At 40.9% G+C, this 22,253-nt stretch overlaps 3 protein-coding genes across 4 annotated transcripts; 2 read left to right on the top strand and 1 right to left on the bottom strand.

Moving 5' to 3' along the window:
- Positions 1-2,793: 2,793 nt before the first annotated feature.
- On the bottom strand, positions 2,794-13,717 carry LOC310956489 (inositol 1,4,5-trisphosphate receptor-interacting protein; the record flags this gene model as incomplete). The annotated part of the gene is given in 3 exon segments (XM_083926723.1): positions 2,794-4,722; positions 13,534-13,555; positions 13,557-13,717. Coding segments are annotated over 3 exon segments (1,971 nt in total). The 5' UTR covers positions 13,577-13,717.
- Positions 6,788-10,426, top strand: calhm1b (calcium homeostasis modulator 1b; the record flags this gene model as incomplete). The annotated part of the gene is made up of 2 exons (XM_083925328.1): positions 6,788-7,333; positions 9,923-10,426. The coding sequence occupies 2 exons, from the start codon at positions 6,788-6,790 to the stop codon at positions 10,424-10,426; spliced, it is 1,050 nt and encodes a 349-aa protein (XP_083781454.1).
- On the top strand, positions 12,614-22,251 carry LOC310955525 (RING finger protein 122). Of its 2 annotated transcripts, none has more exons than XM_083925368.1 (7): positions 12,614-13,885; positions 14,073-14,442; positions 16,033-16,186; positions 18,296-18,338; positions 18,905-18,946; positions 19,636-19,718; positions 21,357-22,251. In XM_083925368.1, the coding sequence occupies exons 2-7, from the start codon at positions 14,418-14,420 to the stop codon at positions 21,475-21,477; spliced, it is 468 nt and encodes a 155-aa protein (XP_083781494.1). In that variant the 5' UTR covers positions 12,614-13,885; positions 14,073-14,417; the 3' UTR covers positions 21,478-22,251. The 2 variants fall into 2 exon arrangements, with proteins under 2 accessions (XP_083781494.1, XP_083781493.1); XM_083925367.1 differs by having other exon boundaries at positions 14,070-14,442.
- Positions 22,252-22,253: the final 2 nt, after the last annotated feature.

Below are 22,253 nucleotides of genomic sequence, written 5' to 3'. Positions count from 1 at the left end.
AAGTTCCTCAGTTTGTGATTGTCTCTGGCTCAAAGGACAAGAAGGAGGATTTAAAGCCAGAAAAGGGTGCTAGAGCCCTCCCTACCTGGGTCAAGGAAATGTTACTTAAGACTGCCACTGTTAGTCCTGCAACTGGAACAACCACGGGAAAAATGGTTGAGCTGCTATGCCATCTTGACAGAATCTATGTAAGAATCCGCACAGATGTCTTTAAGACTAGGGATGCATACAAATATTTGAAGCTAGGCAGTTGTCCTGTTAACAGTGGTAAGAAACCATATTACTACCTACTGTACACCCTGACAACTGACTGTGGATTCAAGAGTGAGGTGGGTAAAAGTTCAGTTCTCTGTTTTTCAATACATTTGTTTTCTGCTTCCATTTGACAAACTAACCAAAACTAATGTTTGTTCCAGAGCAAGCCAGATTATCTGCACATTCGCAACTCACTCCAGTACAAGCCAACCGGTACGGTTTTAAGAGATGTACCATTTAACATTCCGCTGCAGTGTGACTATCCCAGGTATGATTTCTCTTTGTTTTAGCCAGATTGACTACAATGTGTTTTTGGTCTAGATTATAAATTCTTTCTTTTGCCTAGCTAACAGCATTTTATTATGGGAGTTTTAAATTGATGCTCTGCAGACCATAAGACATTTGATGGCTGCTGTTTTCAAATGTTGTATTGATGTCAGCTTTAACTTGACTATTGCAGGTATTTCCACTCTTATGAAGTTGGGTTCCTACCCAAGCTACAGGGAGGCACAGTTTTGAAAGCACTCCAACCAAAAAGCAGTTTCACCCTTACGCCTCAAGATGGTATGTTCCCTTTTTTTATATATACACATGTGAATTGATTACTCTTCCCTCTAACATGCAAAAGTGTTTTCAGCACAAGGCCTTTCTGCAACAAGCTTTCCTGAGACAAAGGGCAGGCTGTTTAAGTGATGGATACACTTTTAAATGCACAAATGTAAAAATACCACTTTTCTTGCTGCCATAGCTCTGTTCACCTGTCTATTTGAAGGTGTGATAAAATATATGCACATTACATTTCCATAGCTTGTGAAATTCTCAGTAATTCAGACTGAGAACACTCTGTTAGTAATGAAGCAGGCTGCTGTATGTGTTAGTTCAGGGAACATTGCTTAAAATGGCTGTTAGGTGACTGATCTTCACTTTGCCACAGCATCAGGGAATGCGCTCACAGATTCCAAAACCTTCACCTTGGGCCAGCCAATGTACTTTGAGGTCAAGCAACCTGGTGGCACTATGTCTGGAGAAAAGAGGCTGTACATTAACAAGTGCTTTGTGACGGCCTCCCGAGACCCCAACTCAAATCCTAAATACACGGTTATTGGCAACAATGGGTAAGATTTTTAATTAATTTCAGAATAAGATGGATATATAATTTCATGGTTGAAGGTAATGCTCAAATTATCTGAAATTGCAGCTGTATGGTTGATGGCAAGATGACTCAACAGTCTAAGTTCCTCCCTGGAACTTCAAAGATGGCCCTGAGATTCAGTGTGACTGGCTTGGTTTTCAAGGACCAGGTTTCCAGTTCGTCTTCAACACAGGTACTGTCGGAGCTCTAGACTATATTTAAAAGTCCTTGGTCCACAACGTAGGATTTGTTCTTTTAATTTAAAAACGCAGGCATGCAGTGCTGGTTCAGAGTCACTGTGTGCACACATTCATTTTCCTGTCTTCTGTGAAGCCTCAGGTTGAAAATCAGATTGTAAATCTGCACTTTTTCCTTTAGCTTTGATGCTATCAATGGTAGCTATTGTGTTCTTGTGAAACACAGTTTTGGAAAAGTATCAATATTTCAAACTACAATTTTGTCTTTCAGCAACTCTACATGCACTGTGATGTCTCTATGGGGAAAACTACACCTACTCCGACTTCAAAGGCTTGCAATTATGATCAAACTACCAACAAGTAAGTTGACTGAGGAGCTCACCTTGTAGAGCAGGGGCCCATACAGAGGCTGAGACCTTGCCACAATCGCCCAGTTTTTACTCTGACCTGGCTCTCTTTGCTGAATGTCGCCCCTCCCCAATTTTTCATATAGACCTTCAGCTGTTTGGGCCAAATGCGTAAAAACCTAAAGTCTGGCTTAAGTAAACTATCCACAAATGTCTTTTAGGATGAAAAGTGTTTTGATGGCCAAACTAAGCTTGTCAACTGTTCAGTTGCCAGTCATCAAGCTTGCCATATGGCATTGCAAGACCTGATAACCTGTTTATGGTCTAGGTGGAAGGAGCTGTACGGCCAGGACTCTGTCTGCACCTGCTGTGACTCAACCTGTACCTCAGCAACAAATAAGGGTACGTTTTTGAAATTCTTAAAGTTGTCGAGCATTTTGCTGTCATGTACAGTATTTACTCAAATCCCAAGTCCTTATCCCTTAATTGAAAATGAGGCAAAATCATCATTTTAATTCTTTTTTTATTCAACAGCTTCTGGAAATGTCATCTCCAGTCACTCTTGGAAGGTCGACTTGAAAACCAAGGATGGATATGGCGAGGTTGGCCCTTTGATGAAAAACTCTGATGCTGACTCATTTGGTTTTGATGACCCCAGCATGGCAGAGCATGATGAATTCCCACACCACTGGAAGAGTGGATACTAAAGAAATAAAAAATTTTTAAACCATTTCTTGTACTTGAGTTCTATTGCAATGTGGTCAAGTAATGACAACTTCAGTGATTTAGATTAAAACAGAATTTAAAAATTGAAACCTTTAATTGCATATGTTTTATATTAAAAATGAAATGCTTGGCACTGTTAACGCTGATCAACATAATCAGTTATCAGCATGTGTGCATTACTAAGCATTTCCTGGAAATGCATCACAGTGTTTCTGTACATGCAGTTGTGTACCACAAGGGGATGGAAGAGATTCACACTCTTTGCATGAGCAACTTCATCAGGAATCTGAATAACCCTCTGCTTTAAAGGGTTCCCAATAAGAACATGGTGCAACAGCTTCTTCTCAAGGCTTCTCTCCATGAAGGCCAATAAGTCTTGTAGCCTGTCAGTCACATGACTGGGTTTCCACTGTGATGGGTCTTTGGTCAAAAGCAGATGCATTAGTGCACTTTTGAAATGAAAATCCTTGAGAGCACATCTTCCTGAAAGCACTGTCTGTCTCTTGTGAAGAAAACGTACAATTTCAAATGTTTGACTGTGGCATGAGTTTACAGGCAGGCGTTTAGAGATGAGTTCTAAAAACCGATCTTCATACTTGGTCAGGGACAGTGTCCAGAAAGTATCCAAGTTGTTTGAGGAGCCAGGAGTTATTAAGAAATGGGCATCGGTGTCTACTTTAACTACGGGATTCATGCTGAAGCTAATCTTCTTCCCTGATCTGAAACGAACTACCAGGTTACCTATGTAGCGGATGTTAAGCTCAAACTCATACTTATGAGAAATCTGTTCCCATGCCTGTTTCATGGTGTTCTGAAACCATCTGGTAACCTGTGATTTTGACAGGAAGGAGTTCTTTGTGCAAAGGAGGCAATCATAAACATTAATTTTCGCCTGTCCTTTCCCACTCTCACAATGCAGCAAGCACAACATATCATCGGAATTAGGAGACTGACAGTGGCAGCCATTTTGGATGTTTTTATTTTCCACCAGTTTGATTTGACCACAGACTTGCATATCCGGCAGCAGGTCACTTGCCTGATTGCTCGTGAGCAGACTCTGGAAGCTGTAAGGATCAGGTGGGGTAAAGGGGACGACGATATTGCATGCACCCTCCATCTGAAAGTCATCAATCACCATACCGCTATTTCTATCACAGACAGTCCTCATTGCCTCCAATAGATCATTTGCAAACCCCTCCAAAAACCCTTTCCACTTCTTCTCGGATGAGGCTTGAATACATTTAGCATGAAATTGCTGCAGAGTGTCGCTGTCGGGTAGCAGCACATCATCAGCGGTGCAGGTCACTGGGAAGGCTCTGGTTGTTTTTTGTTTCATTTGGGAATTTCTCCCTAGATATTTCCTAAAGAAGCGGATCATGGAAACGATGGAGAGTGTGCTGCATATGTACCAGAGGTAGTCCTCCTCCCAGGCTTCTGAAGTTTCATTCTCTGATGTCCCGGTGTGAAGGTGTGAAACAGGGGGTTCTTGTTCTTTGTAGATGAAAACTTCCTTCTCCTCAGACTTTTCTTGTTCTTGTGGTGTGCTTGAGTCTTTATAAGGGCCATCAGTCTGGATGTCTGCTCCCTGTTTACTCCTCATATACAGCTGTTTTTTACCATTTGGTTCATGGTCAATTTGTGAAGTCTTCAGAACAGTCTCGGGTTCACTTTTTGTCTTTTGTTGCCAACTTGGATTTGTCTTACCTATAAAATATCCTCCTTCTGGTGAGTTGTGGTCAGCAATGTCTTCCTCTGAATCATGAATGGTGACAGTCACATCTTCTAAGACTGACATTTTATCATTTTCAGCAACATGTTGATCAGACTGAATGGTTTTTAGGTCATCCCCAGGCCCTCTGTTGTTAGTATGAGTCATTTCCTCACTGACATGTACCATTTCATGGTCCAGTTTCTCTCCTCTCAGCAGCCACTCTCCCTGCTTTTGCATGCCCTCTGTGGTGATGTCATCCCATTCCTTAACCCCAGAGTCATCCCTGGGATACGTCAGGAGACCCAGAGCCAACACAAACACTCGCAGCAGAGTATCTTGCATTGTTAATGCTGTCTGTGAATAAGACAAACAGCAAAAAGAATTGTTAAAAAATAATTTCAATGATTTTTTAAAAATGTATTAAATTGTACTGTTTTTAATTGTGCATTGGTACTTGAAATAGGTACAAACAAAAGAATGAATATGAATCCTTGCAATTACATTAAAAATTAATACCAAACATCACAATGATGCAAAGCAAATAAGAAAGAAGCTACTTCCTCGATGGCCTGGAAGCTTCCTCGTCACTCATTTTTGTGATTACATTGTATATCAAACACAATGTATTACAGCTAAATATTACTGTACACAACATTAAAGGAGAACGACAAGAATACGCACCGAAAGAAGTGATTATCTTAGCTTTGCAACGTTTCGTTAATGTGTAGGTACAAAGGAGGAAGCAAGAGACTAACCTTGCACCGTCACAGCTTGGTGATCTCTTCCTATTTTAGATCACTGTAGGTTGTCTTTCGTGACTTATTTCCTGCACACCCTGCCCATGTTCCTGTGCAATGCACAGAAGAAAACAGATAGCACAGACTTCCTGTAAGTTTAACTGCATAATCAGAACAGTCTGAAGGTAACCATTTACTCTGAGTCACTGAATTAATCATACATCATAACAGTATCTTATATGACATAATGAAGGACTATGCATTAGGCTGCACACTATTGTTGAAATCAAAACTGTTGGGAATATGGTTTGCATCTATGAATAGGCGAGTAAGCCCCTGCCTTTTATCCTCTTGTGGGCTTCTAACTGGTTTATCAAGCTCTCCTCTCTTTATCTCTCTCTGGTGGGTGCAGTTGAGTTCAAAAGGGCTATTTGAAATACAGTATCAAATCCCTTGGATATTTTAATATTTATATATCATTTATATTGTGCCTTGATTTCATTGGTTCTGATTAAACAAGTGGAAACAGATTCACCCTTCACCTCTTAACAACAACCAAATTTTCCAGCCAAAGCCACAGACATTTGAATGGTTGGAGAACATTTTTGCATGTTTGGATTGTCTCGACTACAGCTTAACAACACTGTATTCCCAGTTCAGGCAACTTGAGTTAACACGACTACTACTATATTCATATAAAAGAAAGGGGAAAAAAGTGAACTGTAAAAGGACTGACTAGGAGTGTGTTTCTAAAAAACTGTTGGTCAAAAAAATAAACTGGTTTACTTTAAAGAAAATGTGCGCTAAATGAGAACCTTTTTGTTACATCATACTGAACAACTGTGAAGGGAGGGGCATGATGATAGATGATGTGGCCGGCTTTGAACATCACCACAGCGAATTGAGAAACACCTTTCAGTCGGTCCGAGCAACGATGTCTAATAAATATATAAAGAACTGCAAGTTATTTAGTATGGACATTATCACTATATGATTTTTCCTTTTCTTTTGTTCATCCACTTTTAAGAAAACCGGTAAGTGTGAGTTTGTCATGTTACCTTCTGATCAATATATATGGGGTGCCAGATTATGTATTATTCTCTCTCTCTCTCTCTCTCGCTCTCTCTATCTCTCTTTATATATATATATATATATACGCATGCAAGCACCTTTTATTAATGCATTATTAACACATATAATTGATAACTCACTAACATATGTTGTAGGCTTATGAGAGGGTTAGAAACTCTCTGCCCTTTGTGACATATTAAGAAATATAACGGTAGACTTCACTTTTCAATAACTAGAGATTTTTCACATCTATCAATCCAAAGGTTGTTCCTGTTTATGATCTATAATTGATATGATAGCTGTTTCAATTGCTAATTAACTAGTAAACAATTGATAAACCACTAATAAAGCCAGGAGTTAAAATGTACAATACCTGTATATAAGGTGATATTTTCAGAAAGTAGTTACTCAATAGTTACTAAACCTTCAGTTAACACAACAGGAGAATAGTTTAATAGCACATTGGTTCTCAGAGTTAATTATGTGTCACAACAATAAGCATGCTGTGGTGACTTTTCTACAACTTTTTCACTGATTGATTTCAAACTTCCTATTGCACATCTTTTCAGATTTATTTCCATCTTAACTGAAGATCCACCACATCTTCCAAAATGGATAAGTTTCGTATGATGTTCCAGTTCCTCCAGTCCAACCAGGAATCTTTTGTGAATGGGATCTGTGGTATCATGGCACTAGCTAGTGCACAGATGTACTCTGCCTTCGAGTTCAGCTGCCCCTGCATGCCAGAATACAACTACACCTATGGGATCGGACTGCTCATTATTCCATCTATTTGGTTCTTTCTGTTGGGTTTTGTATTGAACAATAATGTGTCAGTACTTGCAGAGGAGTGGAAAAGGCCCACAGGGAAGCGGAGCAAGGATCCAACAATTCTTCGCTACATGTTCTGCTCAGTCACACAAAGGTCTTTGATAGCACCTGCGGTGTGGGTGTCTGTCACTCTCATGGATGGGAAGAGCTTCCTCTGTGCTTTCAGCATCAACTTGGATATTGACAAGTTTGGGAATTACAGTCTGCTGACTGGGATGTCAGAGACAGAGAAGCTCAGACTGCTGGCAAGGATTCCATGCAAAAACCTATTTGAGCATCAGGAAATAAGAGAGGCAGCTTCACGCTACATCAAGTGTATATCACAGGTAGCCTGCTGAGTTTTTCTCTACTTTTCTCTGAATGGCTATCAGTAGCTGATATGTTTTTGGCAGACACAGAATTGGGGCTGGTTTCACAAAGTCGGACTTTGACATAGATCTAACTGCCAGTCAGAGTTAGGTTAGATGTCTAAATTTATCCGAATAACATGGTTCTTAGTCCAAAGTTAGCCTGGGGGCAGGGTGGCTAACTTATTAGGCTTAAAATAGTCTAAAATGTTGAGACTATATCAGCAAAATTTCTGTAAGACTGGCATAACTCTATCTTTGTGAAAGTAGTCCCAAACATCAGTTTAATGGAACATTTGAATACCCTAGGAGGAATTATGACCTATAAGGTTGCATGGTTGGGGAGCGTGTCTATGTTCCCCGGGACCTAGGTTCCCCACTTTGTATGTGACCAGGGAACATTGGACCCTTTTTTAAGAAAAGGGTCCATTGTTCCCCACATTTCCCCAAAAAGGTCCTATGTTCTAACCTGACTCTGCCAGATGGATTGATTTGCATAATTCGCATTTTCTCTGCATATCCACCTGGGAACTCTTGGTTGGAGATCTTTTCAGGAGGGGCGGAAATACTGGATGCTGATTGGATAAATGCCAAATAGACCAATCAGATCGAACGAAGCGTATGATGTACTAACAGAGCATCGAGGCAAAGCTCAGAAAGTAAACAACATGTCGGTAAACATGTCGTTTGTGTAACGTGAATTTACAGATAAAAGCCACAATTTCAGGTGCCCCGTCCATATTCCAACTGAAGGATCCAAGAGAATAAAACGTTAGTTAGCGGCTTGCTCGATAGCTGCGCTCATCTCATCCGTGGAAGCCGCCATGTTGTTTACACTGAACAGTCACTTCTCATCGGCCACACTTCCACTCTCCTCAAAACCAAAGCTGATTGGTTAAAAAACAACTACAACAAAAAAAACCTGCTGATTGGTTCGGTTGCTTGGCCAACCTCTCCAAAAATTTTTTACCGCAGGTTACCAGACAGATCCATGAGTAAAATACAATGGAGCTCAAAGATCAGGATGGTCTCGCGAGGTTAACTATGTTCCCCCGTTATTTTTTCCACAATTCAATGGAAAATAGGCCTATGTAGACATAACACCTAACCCCGACCCTAACCATAACCCCTAACCCTAAAAAAATACTAAATTAAATCAGCGAAGGCATATGGCTTATGCGACCGGGGACATAGGACTCAGGGAACAAAGGGATGACCCCCATGGTTGTTTGAAGCTTCGTGGTCAGTGAGGCTGGCTAGCTAACCCTGAGAACATGGCCAAACTGTATTTTTTAGACAGTAACTAAAGCACTTCATGAAGCCTAAGTAAATCTGTTGTCATCAGGGTCGTAGCTTCTATATGTCTTTTTCAAAGAAGACATTTAGACCTGTCACATTAGGAAACACACATGTGTAAATAACATGTACATGAAGTATAAAGATAACTGCTAATATCTATGAAAGTTGCTCAGTGGCGCATGGAGTTCTGCTGGATTTTTAGCACTGCTTCTGCACTTTTGGGCCATAGTGCAGGCGCAGCGGAGACTTCTGCCAGCCGAGCCGCCTAACTTCCAGTTTAGCAGTCTGCTAACTTTAGTAGAAATCAAATCTTCCAGCTCTTCTTGACTATCCAAATGGTAGACGCCTGGAATGGAATGGAATGGATCAAAAGAGTAATTTCAAAGCGGTAGGGATGCTCAAAAAAATGTATCCACGGGTTTACAGAGGTCTCTGTATGAGCATGCTGGTTCGCTAGCACACTGTCATGGCTTACTGGGACATTTACTGGGAATAAATAGGCCTAAAAATGTTATCTATGAAAAGTCATAATGACCTGGCCTAAGACACTGATCCTGTCTCATTAAATATCCAAAATGAAATGTGGGTTTCACAATACCACATGAGAAACATTGTTTTATTTATCTTTGTGTTTTCAGTATTTGGAAAGTCTCTGAACAAAATTTCAATAGTCAGATCATCAGTCAATTTAAATACACAGTAACTGTTGCCAAAAGTTGGGGGATACTTTCGGAAGGCAGTTTTCCAACTTCATCACAGAAAACAATGATTAAGCAAATTAAAATGTCCTTGCTTTATTCCTCAAAAACTGTATTTTAAATCTCCTGACTCTAGCCTTGCACTTTGAGTTCACTGGAGCTTTCCTGTTCACTTATTAGAGAGATAGCTAAACCTCTAAATTAATTATTCATGGAACTGGGACCTATTTCAATCCATCTTAAAACACCCACACTGTTTTTTTATGTCTTTGATCAGCCGAAGGGAAATTATACAGGCTTAAAAGTAACATGTCTCTGGAAAGTCTATCGATTTACAGATTCTGTTAATGAGCTACTTACAGGAAGCTCCTAAATATGTTTTTCTCAATCAATTGTTGAACCACTATAACTGCAGGAACACAAAAACACAAATTAGCCAGATTTTGAACCAAAGTCCATTTCTCTGTTATTTATATTTTCCACATATAGGCCTATGTAGTATCAGGGTTGAGTGCTCAAAATAGTGGTCATTTTACCTAACCAATATTAATAATGATATACTACTTTACAGGCATGTGGATGGATGTTCCTGCTAATGATGACCTTCACAGCCTTCCTGATCCGAGCAATTCGACCATGCTTTACCCAAGCCGCCTTCCTCAAGACCAAGTACTGGTCTCATTACATTGACATCGAGCGCAAGATGTTTGATGAGACCTGTAAGGAGCATGCCAAGAGTTTCGCCAAGGTTTGCATCCAACAGTACTTTGAGAACATCAGTGGGGAGATACGCAGCTTCCACCACCGTCGCTCCAGCAAGGACGATGAAGACGAGGATAAGGGAGGAAGTGATGAAGACAAGCTTCTGGGTATCAGGGCGCAGGATGATATGAATAAAGTTTTACGCAACTGGCACACCTGTAAGCCAGCTCTGGCTCTGAGAAAGGACCAAATGGATGGCGAAAACAATGGCAGACTGAATGGAGAGGCCAACGGGGCAGCAAATGGATTTGTAAAGGGACACACCCATGAAGTGGAGAAAAGAGAATGGGCAGTGTATTACAGTAAGGTCTGAAGAGTTAAAAAGGGCAAAGAAAAGCTTGCAATGGCTCTTCTTTGACTTTCAGCAGTTATTGTTTCAGGAATAATTTCTGTTTCTAATAGCTAGTGTTAGTGATTTACTCATTGTTTTGAAATATAATGGAATTAGATTTTTACTTCAATGCACATATCTACATAAATAAATATCTAACAAATATTCTACTACTATATAACTAAATTCACTGAATAAATTATTTGACTGATGGTACAATACTTGAGCATCATACAGTTGTCATATATATATATATATATATATATATATATATATATATATATATATATATATATACAATTGTCAACATATTGCTGCTTCACATTCAGTTCAGTTAAATAAAAAAGATGTTTTAGATGTTTGTTATTTTTACTGTTGTCACAACTATTTTGTCTAAGTAAATGAATTCCTGAAAAGAATCTGCCTCTGCTCTCTGAGGGACAGAGCTTGGCAAAAATCAGAAATGTGTAAATTCTACGCTGCGGAATTAGAGCTGCTGCCATCAGGCTGATAGTAAAGCACTATTACAGCACACTGGAGAGTTGTCATTGACAACACTAGTGAATGTTTGTGTTGCTCTCGAGTATAGGGTCACCACAAATATCCCGAGGGCACACAACGTGGGTCATAAAAGCATGTGCCCTCTCAATCCTTTGCTGCTTGTTGCTTTGAAGCCACAATATGCAACCTTATTATTATTATTATTATTTTTATGCTTTTGATGTATATTTTAGAAGGTACAGCTGAAGATTGATAGGAAAGGGCTCCTGCAGTGAGGACTCGGCCTCTGCATGTGGGGCAACAGCACCACCAGGTGAGCAACTGGGCACCCCGAGACTATGCAATTTTTGATAGAAGAAATTATACAATCTTTCTCTGATGAAAAATTCACAAGAAACTAGAAAAGTGCACTCACTAGAGAGCAGATCTCCACCGTCACACAGGAGTCACACTCCTGGGTGAAAGTCATGTGTTTGTTTGACAGAGTTGTGCACCCTGTCTCCCTCTCCCGTCCCAAACAAAGAAGATTTGAATAACACTCATCTGTCCATCTCAGCTCTGTTAAGGCCAAACTTAACACCACTGTCCTATTTCTAGCCTCGCCATGCTGAAAAAGGAACGGGCGAGTCAGCTTTCAAACTTTGTGGCACTTCCATACAATTGCACTACATTTTCACATTTACCATTATCCAATACCTGCCACTGCCACAGAGGTTTATCAGGGTCACAACTTTTCCATCAGGCTTCGAAGCATGTTTCTGGTCTTGTTATGAGGGTTAGATAAACATACAATTGCACTATATTTCCCATCAGGCAAACCTGTGATTTATGCAAACACAAAAGGTTGGGACTGCCAAAACTATTTACATGTCACCAAGAAAACAAGGCCAACATTTGCATCTCTCTTGCTCCCTCATTTGTTTTTTACTCAGTTTCATAAGTCACTCCCTGTTAACAAATTGAGGAATAGGCTTTACTTTTTTTGAATGGCAAACTATTGTAATTGCCATAGTAGGAAAAGAACAGATGTTATACTAATAAAACTAACAATGGCTCTGTTGCATTCAAGTGTCCCAGCGAGAGTGACAGTGAGTCAGCATGCACAATACCAGTAACATGAAATCAATGCAGCTAAATGGATTTCAGCCATCATTCATTTTGTCATTTACTACTGTGCTTTTCCTACTATGACGAGTCGATGTGTCTGCTGTGAAAAGGCCTGTTGTCTACATTTGGAAAAGAGCTGGCAATATACTTTACAGCAACGGCATGACAGTTGAACAACCTGTGAACATTTTAACATACTTTCAGGAAGCTCTTGTTGATGATGGCGTTTTCATCATATTTCACAAGAGGGCGTGCTGCTTACAAAACCAGCAAACAACTCTGTAGCTACAAAACACATATTCGATTCTGAAACATTTGATCACTCAACGGTGCAGTGTATTAAGGACCGTGTTTATGCTCATGCATCTGTGTGGCCAGTCCAGCTGTTCCTGTATTCAGTGGTAATGTCATTACTAGGGCAGGGGGGGGGGGGGGGGGGTGAATGAAAATGGCATGGATCCCACTGAAGCCTCTCCCTCCCTCCCCCTGGGGATTGGTGAAGCAGCACTCCCCTTGACCGTCTCACAGCTCAGCCCAGTAGCCCAGCAGCTGTTCTCTCCCTCAGCGAATTGGCAGCCAAGGCCGCTGGTGTGGGGGTGGACGTGCAGGCAACGTCTTTGTCCAGACTGTGACTTTTCTGTCTCACTCCCCCCTCTTCATATCATTTCTCTTCAAATCGTGCTTCCTACTCAGTTCTCTTTATCTACAGAGATACATCTTTCTTCTCCCCTGCTTCAAGGGTGACATGGTGTTTATATATAGATCAAACAAAGCAAACATGAATAATAATTTGCTGTGGCTCCAAAATAACAATCTGTGTATGTGTAGAGGAAGGGAATGGTGAATGAGGTTGCATCATCTCTTCTTCCGCTGACCTCCACGTCAGGCAAGTGGCTTTGTTTTGGTTGTCAGGACACGGGCCGGGCGCATGCCACTGACCGGGTCCTCCCTCGACTTTGCTGCAAACGTCTCTCTTCTCTCCCTCTCACATATACATGCACAGGGGGGTGCGCATGCAGACGCATACACACCAGCATGCTTGCAGGCGCTCTATTCGTCGGTGTCTGGCTCATTCTGCCTTCCTCCTGCCTACAGATTGGAGGAAAGAGGTAGAGAGGGAGGGCTGAGGGAGAGGAGAGTTGCGAGGCAAAACGGCTGGTCACATGAGCAGAGATCTGTTTACAAACCCAAGGCAGAGCAAGAGCAAGGGGGAGGAAGAGAAAAAGGCGAATTTCAGCGCAGGCTCTCTCCGAGCACCATTATGGATTGAACGAGGAAGAGGGGAAGCCTGCCATGACACAGCCAGCTGGAGGTGGGGGAGTCTGAACACGATCCACGCAGACACATTTGTGCACACACACTCGTCTTTGTCTCTGATTTTTTTCCTCTCAATTGAAGGAGCAGATGGTTAGAGGGAGAGTAGGATCCCCCCACCCTACAAACACACACATGCACTAACTGACACACAGACACACTCTCACCAGCAGAACACCAGACCCAACAGAGGACTGTTGTTGACTGCATGGGGCTGTCCTCACTTTGTTTGGGCTTTGAGGGGAGCAGGTCTTTGCCATCTACACTGAGGAGGAATACCCACTGCAAGATCACAGGCCTGGAGGAGGAGAAAAAAGAGGAGAGGGGGATGAGACTTGTGAAAATCCTCTGTTAAAAAAAGCAGCTTTGGGAGGAAGACAAAGCACAGACTAATGCCAGATAATTACCTTCACTGGACGAGGACTGTCATTTTGAGCAGTGGATGTCATTGACTTTGGCGAGGGGGGCGACACGGTGGACGTAAAGTGAAGTCAAAGAGACCCATTTTCTGCTGGAAATGTAAGTATTTCATGTTACAATGCAGCCTGAGTTGTTGATGACATTGTGACTCGGTTAGATTCAGCATGTCGTAATAACTCCTGAATAACACATGGTATGATGCATGTGAAAAACAACCACTTCTTGTAAATAAGATGTCTTTGTTTTCTTCTTCTCTCTCCTGTGATGACATCATTTGAACTAGTAGGAGGAGCACATGAGATCTTCAGTCCCCGTCCAAAAAAAAAACCCAGTCCCAAATCTCCCAATCTTTACACGGAGTGGTTAATCCAGATTTTGGGAATGCTGGGCTGCACAGACTGCTGAGCCAACAAAAGAAGGAGAAGAAAAGCACGCACCTCCAGAGGATTTGTGGAATCTGAGCAAATCTGAAAATCTTGATGGTTGTTTTTGTGGAGGAGCTGAAACAACAAACCAAAAGAGAGATCCAGCTCAGAGTGATTGAAACCAAACACAGTGAGTGTCCGGAGCTCCAGCCTTCTCCTGCTGACAGGGCCTGGATTTACTGCTGCCGCCCTGGGAGTCAAATTTCATGCAACCATTCCAATGGTGTAACGGTAAGTAAGTGAGCGTATTTCTCTGCCGGCTGCCAAATACACAAGAAGTGGTGGCACGTGTGCTTACTTGTATCTCATAAACTCACTTACTTAGTGGGCTGGTTTACGGGATACACATAATGGGTGTGATTGTGAAATGGCAAATGAGGCCTCAGTTAAAAATATGATAATAATTCAAGGTCATGTTTGGTTTTACAGCCATGACAACTGAAACGTAAGATATTCCAGTCTCTAACTTTATCCAATGTTCTTTTCTTTGTCGCTGATGACTGATTCTGCAGCGCATTCATGCCTGCTTCATAATTGTATCTCTCATTATGCTACCCTAGGTCTTCCCTACACTAAATCCCCCTCACCCCGTAAATCCCCCAACCACCCAGCCATGTCAAATTATCCAACCCTCACCCCCCACAGTGTGCAAGCTGTACCCATTCATTCACCCTAAAGAGAGACACATGGACATTTAGAGGCTGGCAAAGAGACATCCTCGCTGCAAATTAATAGGCACACATGTGGCCTGTGGAAGTGGGGCTTCCTCCGCTATTGTTTTACCAAATGGTGCTTTAGTCCCCGAGAGTTCAATCTGTTTAATTTACCCCACCCCCTGCCACCTGCAACACACACACATTTCAGACAGACGCCACACACCCATACACTCCCATCCCCCAGTGCTGTCACACACACATACACATACACACACACACACACACACACACACACACACACACACACACACACACACACACACACACACACACACACACACACACACACACACACACACACACACACACACACATCACCTCACCTCTATAGAGTCTGTGGAACAGATGGTGGTGTGGCGGAAGTGGTGTCTGTCCTCCGTGTTTGTCTTGTTCACAGCCAATTAACGCACAGTTCTATGAGTGCCTCTGTTGCCACCGCAGTGCCAGACACAGCTCCCCGGGTACACCAGCATCCAAAACACCAACAATTACGTTACAAATATTCATTACACTCTTGATTACGTGGAGATGAGCCAGAGTGTCCCTATACTCATTGTCGTGCAAACATATGGTGGCTGTTCTGTGTCTGTTGGCAGCCAGAATCTCAAAGTCTGTGATGCTATACTGTAGATTAATGTTGTTGTTAATGATCAACAATGTCCTACTTCTCTGCCATGATTCCTCCTTCTCCTCACTGTATAGTTTAAGTACAATTTTAACCACATGCAAATAATAATAATCATTCCTTGACAGATCTCAAGGGCTTAACTCTTCTAACAAATTGCAGTCTTCTAAAGTCTACGCTACCAAATTAGACTTGCACTGATACTATTTTTTCAGAAGTGCTCTATTTTGAGGAGGAAAATGCTATTTAGAAGACTGAAGCTGTAAAGCAACTAAAAATACAAAAACCTATAAATGAAAAGGTTTTGAGGTTGCCTGTCATGAAAGGGCCACAAAATGACAGTTACACCTACGTTCAACCGTATAAGAAATGAAAGAATATTTATTAAACCTACTAACGTGCCGGACTGTTAGGCCTGCTAGGTAACAGTTACATGTTTGTCAAGTATGTAATCTGTAATCTGCAAACTCTTCCTGCCAGGATGCCTGTGTGGTTTGGGTTCTCAGCGCTCTGAACACTACTGCAGCATGACGTCTGACATCTATCACCTCCCGCTCAATGTGTATGTCATTGTGCTGGGCATCGGTCTCTTCGTCTTCATGCTCAGTCTCATCTTCTGCTGCTACCTTTTCAGGTAGGTAGCAGAGGTTTGGCAGGAATAGAGACTGGGTGACTGAAAATCTGGGGAGAAAGTAAAAAAGGTTGCTAACATGAGAAACTAGGGTCAAAGCAGAAAGTACAAAAAAGAGAAGTAACATTACAGCGAGAGGGCGTTCCAGTTGCAGAGAGTTTTTGGCAGTTTGAACAATCATTGCAACACAGTGAGCCACAACAGTTGAAAATGAATTCAAAACTTACTTTGTAATGAGCTCTTAATACATGATGATAGCAATCATGATGCAAATGTATGCCCCGCAGAGCTGCCAACATTACTACATATAGAAAGAAACATCAATCTGTGCTAGTATTTATGTATATATGCATAGTAAAGCAGAGGCAAAGCTGTTTAATGCTAAATTGTGATAGAGAGAGACCGACAAAGTTAGCGCCAAACTAGCCGTCTAGCTAGCTCGACCAAAAAAAAACTACAAGGAGAGGGAATGTTGGACTAACATTGACAGAACACACACGACTCCAAATGAATGCTAATGTCGCTCCGTATCTACTGGATGTGTAAATAAGCTGTTCCCCATATATGTATTCACATAACAGCCTGTTGCGCTGCCCCCATGTGGCCAAAAATCTAAAAAAGCAGATATAATGTCCATATTTAAAGAACCATTATCTTTAATAATGATGACAATAATAATATCATTTGTTTAATTTATATTGCACATTTCATAACATAGAATTCTATGTCTATTTATGTTATGTGCTTATTCTGAAAATGACACAATGATACAACAGACATATAATTATAGGATTATTCTCAAATGATTACTGGCCTGGAAAATCCAGCATCAGTAGAATGATATGAATAAAAATGTAATCACTCGAGTTATACATTGCAAACAAATGTATATAAATGTTTGCTGGTGACAGACTGCAGATGAATTAGATGAATTCTTTTAGTCAGTGGTTCCTAATGTTTGTGCCTGTGGCCCCCTAACATGGAGTAATATCTCCAATAACTGGTTGCATGTCTATCAGTTGTGAGCAGTTCAGTCAGAATGATTTTCTCCTCCCAGATTGCTTCATTTGAGTAAACCTGGAGAGGTAAAATTATAGTTTTTCCCCAGAATGACGCAGTGTCTGGAGAAATGTAACAACAAAACTAAACAAAACAAAAGTGATAGAGAATAAATAAATAAATATGGCTACGAAATCGATCCTTAAATAATTAAACGAGGCAATACATTTACAATAAACGTAAATATAAATGTGTGAATGAGTCAGCATAGTCCACATTTATGTAATTATTTATTTATTGATGGTTTATTGAACTGTGTTCATTTATTCATTTGTAGCCTCATTTATTTATTTCATGATTTATTTCACAGCCATAATAAAAAAAAATTCATAGCAATATGTAGGCATTTATTTATTTAACGTTGACTTAACCCTTGTATGGTCTTCACATTTGTGACCCTCTGGTTTCCCTCGGGTCAGATTGACCCTGGACATATTTGGGGCCTTAAAAACAAGTCTGAAATAAAATTTGACTTCATAAACCATTAACATATATTGTCTTTATCTCAATTTCAAAAAATAGATATAACATATATGTTTAATGATTGCAATCAGTCTCTACAAGAACACAATTAACAATGGAAATGTGATTTGTTTTTCGTGGTGGAGGTGGACACATGACGGAGGGTAAAGAGTGAGGGACAGTGAGAGCAAACAGCTTCTCTTGGTTTAGATTATAATCTATCTGTGTGTGTGTGTGCGTGCATGCATGCATGCTTGTGTGCGTGCGTGTGCGATGAAGGATGTAAATGTGTGGGGAATATTAGTGTGTGTGCTCAATTATTATTTTATGTCTGTATATGTGTATCAAATAAAATACGCTAAGGGCCATAGCGTTCCAGGTAGAAAAAATGCAAACTTGTACCATTTTTCTTCTTTTTAAAAACTGGAAACAAGTCAATTTGACCCGAAGACCATACAGAGGTTAAATGGCATTCCATACCCACGAGCTCTTGCGGAGGTAGTGACCTCCGTGTTGGGAACCACTGACTTCAGTTACAGTTGTTACGAAAGTCACTTCTCCCGTACAGATGTTGTTCTCTCTGCCTCACAGGTTGAAACAACAAGGAACAAGAGAGCAGTTCAGCTACAATGAGGTATGTCACTGCAGTATATGTCACTCTGGGTGAACATGTAACACAGGCTTCTGAAGCAAGTTATAAATCCTACTTTAGCTGCGAAACCTAACACCACCCTTTATAAATGCCCTTGACTTCATCCATGTGTCCTTACCTGCCCTCTGATTTAAACTGTTCATGCAGCTGCAGTGTGAAAGGCCTGATATGGTGAGCGGGTAACAGAGTGCCACAGTGTAGTGTGGCGGTGGGGGAAAAAAAATATTTTTAGTTTAGGGGAAGGTTGAACTCCAGCTGCAGCTGTATTATATGTATTCATAATAAATATTTTGATTGCTGATTGCTCTGTACCGCTGCTACGGTGACCTAATTCCCCCTTGGGGATAAATAAAGTTATCTATCTATCTATCTATCTTAACCATGCAACAAAAGGAGTACACACCTCTTGCAGCCAGTCACATGAGGACATTGAACCCATCTAAAGTGTCTGTTTTACACCATAGATTTTCTGCCAACATAATAAGCTGACGCATCACTCACGACACACAATAGCCTACTTCTCTCCTTCTCCTTTATTCCAACTGTAGGTGGTGCTAAAGGGAGCAAGCAAGAAACTGAGCCTTCTAGGAGTAAGTCATTCTTTCTGCTTGTGTTAAACATGTATGTTATCATGACCTGGCAGCTGTAGGCTACACATTTCATGTTACCCATACTGCTCCTCACCCATATAAGCTGGGTTGGTTAACTCAATCAATCAATGTCCCCTTTCAGATGTGATGAACATGCTGCGCACACTGAGAGATGTCCTGAAAATATATTGTGTCTCAATGCAGCCATTAAAAAAAAAAAAGTCAGTGTGCAGAGTGCCTGTTTGGCTCTCTATTTGTAGCAGACTCCAGGAATAACTGGACTCATTCAAAATGCATTATAAAAAGATCTCTTCTCTTGTCTCTTGTGATGCCTAAAAAGATTGCTTTTCCAAGTTCTCTTTTATTCCAAGGCAGCAGTGGTTAGGGGTCATTTTCAAGTCAATGACCAATCTCTGTTTATGACCAGGTTGAAATAGTCCTGTTATGAGGCAGCATAGCCAAGGTATAAACATTGTTTAAAAACAGTAAACAAGTTTATACCGGTTATGCTCTAAATCTAGGCCAGATTAAATTCATTTCCTGCTCAAATTTACCTCATTTACAAATGGCAATGTTCTTGTATGTGATGGTGAGACACAAGCCCACTGTTAAAGAGAAATGCAGCCACACGGGGGAAAAAAAATCCAATCACACATGAGCTCACCTTGCTGTTATTTTTGTTCTTGCAGCAAACCTGTGCAGTGTGTCTGGAAGAATTCAGGACCAGAGATGAACTGGGCGTGTGCCCGTGCTCACATGCATTTCACAAGAAGTGAGTGTTATTGAACTGGGAATTCTAAACAGATAGCAGAAAAGAATACACTTACTCGCTTTCTGCTTGAGAGTTAGATGAGAAGAAAGATGCCAATCTCATGTCTGTACAATAAATACAAAGCTGCAGAAGCTTAGCATTAAGACTGGACACAGGTATTCGAAGAAGCTAATCCCAAGAAGTTAATGTTACTGCGTCCAGCCAAGAAATAGTCCAGACTAAAACAAGATACGTGTTAATAGTGACCTTAGAGGCGTCGGAAATTGTATTTTCCTGCCTTTTGGACAAAGTTTCACCGTGTTACCAAGCAAGCTAAGCTAACTGGCTGTTGGCTATAGACCTTTTTAATGGGATTTCATTGCTAGGCAACAGCCGTGGTCCTTGTTAACTTCTTGTCAGCTGATGTCATTCACATACACTGCAACAAGAAATAAAAACTAGGACATGCATTGAATGTTTATGTTTACATATTTAAAAAGGGCTATATGTTAAGATATTTCCCATGGATGTAGGATCAAAGTCATGACTGACATGAGCAGCCCTACTCTGCCTCTGATTGGCTAGTACCCATTGCCTTCTTTCGTTGGGTTGGTTAGCTATGAATTTATCATTAACTGGATATTATTACCAGCCACGACAGCAACGCTGGTATTGTTTTTACCTTGTAAATCTATGCGTTTCATCATGACAAAATGTGGTCCTGGGGCCACTTCTGTAGTGGGAACCAACACAGAGGAGGTTTTCAGTATTTTGCCAGGTGTTTATACGTTTGTCTGTCTGTGGACAGATTTTGTCGCTGTTGTAGTGTTGCTACCGTTCATGATACATGTCATGTGTAGAAGAGATCAAAATGAAGGTCAACTTCTTCCCAAAAAAGCCCCTGGCCCGCTTGGCTGTTATGATCCCATTACAAAATAGTCTCTTGTTTAACACTATATTCATATTTTTACAGTATTGTTACAGCATTTAACTGCCAATGTTAAGTTTATTTGGCCAAGTTTACGTTTATATTAGTGGCAGAAGCTAACGGTGGACGTTTAGCGATTTCAAACATTCATCCATTAGCTTAATTTCAGCTAACAATTTAAGCCACACATTACTTTTAATTAGCTCTTCCAGCCTGTAATCCATGACTTTTAGTTAACCATTTGAACTGCATACTTTTTGAGCATTTCTGCATTACTTTTAGCCAACTGTTCAGACATCTCTGCTCCTTTGCCAACAACACAAATTGCAACATAAAATGTTAAAATTACAGCTAGCTCATTCAAATCTGCAAGACACATTTTCATCAAGAATGGTCAGAACAAATTCATTCTAAATGCAGCTTATATTTAGATTTTTGCTTGCTTGATTGTTGATTGCAGAAAATATAGATTTTTAAGTGGTTCATGTTAGGAGTTACAAAGTACACCCACATTTATTTATATATTATATATATATTTTTTTCCCCTCCTTATACCATGCCAACCGTGAGAGCAATACCAAACAATCACATTTTGGAATAAACCACCATATTTATGATGGCTTCCTGATTAGTTATGATTCCAGATAGAGAATCTGGTCAACTTGCTCCTGGTAAACTAGATTCTGTTGTCACTGTTTTGAAGCTAACTGTCACTGTTTTTGTCCCGTCAGGTGCCTGCTTAAGTGGCTTGAGATCCGCAGCGTGTGCCCCATGTGCAACAAACCCATCCTCCGTCTCCACACAGATGCTCCCCAGGGTGCTGAGGGTCCAATGGATCCGGAGGAGGTGTGAGGGAGCGGGGAAAGAGGAAACCGGACTCCCCTTACAGAAAACACACACATTAAATACACTAGGGATGATGGACAGCGGTCATCTTAAAAGACATCTCACAGGAAATGTTGATAATGATCCCAAGTGGCCGCCCTTCTGCTGACTTTTGAGCAATATGCCTTGATGGGAAATTGGATATTGACCACACAAAAACAATTTGGTCAGATCAGTCGGGGAGTGGGTGGATGAAAATGGTCTTTTCATAAAATAAAGAAAATAAAAAATGCTCCTAGTTCTACTTCCATATTGCACTGTTCACAAACATGAAAGGAAAAAGGAGCCACATTAGAGAGCAGGATATCATTGCCACTGTCACTGGACGACTAGAGCAGCACTGCCAGAGACAAACACTTCAGGCATTGAGCAGGACATCAGAGTACAGGATCAGTATGGATATACCTCTAATATCTCAGGGGTGTTACCAATACAGCCAGCACAAACCATGTCAGTCACCCTATTACCCTGTGCCACCCATGCATCTTCAATACTGCCAATGTAGGTGAAATGCTCCTGCAGTCAGAGGTAGCCACAACCTCCGGCTGAAACCAAGACCAGCGGGATTACAAACATGACGATTCCAGTAGACAATATTGTTACCGATTGTGTCCCATGCCCTTTCCTTTTAAAAAGAGACTAATAGAAAACTAGTCTTGCCTGTATGTATTGTATGTAAACATGTCCCTATATATTGTTATTTTGTATTTGTTGCTTTTAAATAAAACGTCACGTAATGTATT

The sequence above is a fragment of the Echiichthys vipera genome (genome assembly GCF_963691815.1).
Source record: "Echiichthys vipera genome assembly, chromosome: 2".
NCBI lineage: Eukaryota > Metazoa > Chordata > Actinopteri > Perciformes > Trachinidae > Echiichthys > Echiichthys vipera.
The sequence above is the reverse complement of the archived record's forward strand: the minus strand, read 5'-3'. Positions and strand labels throughout refer to the sequence as shown.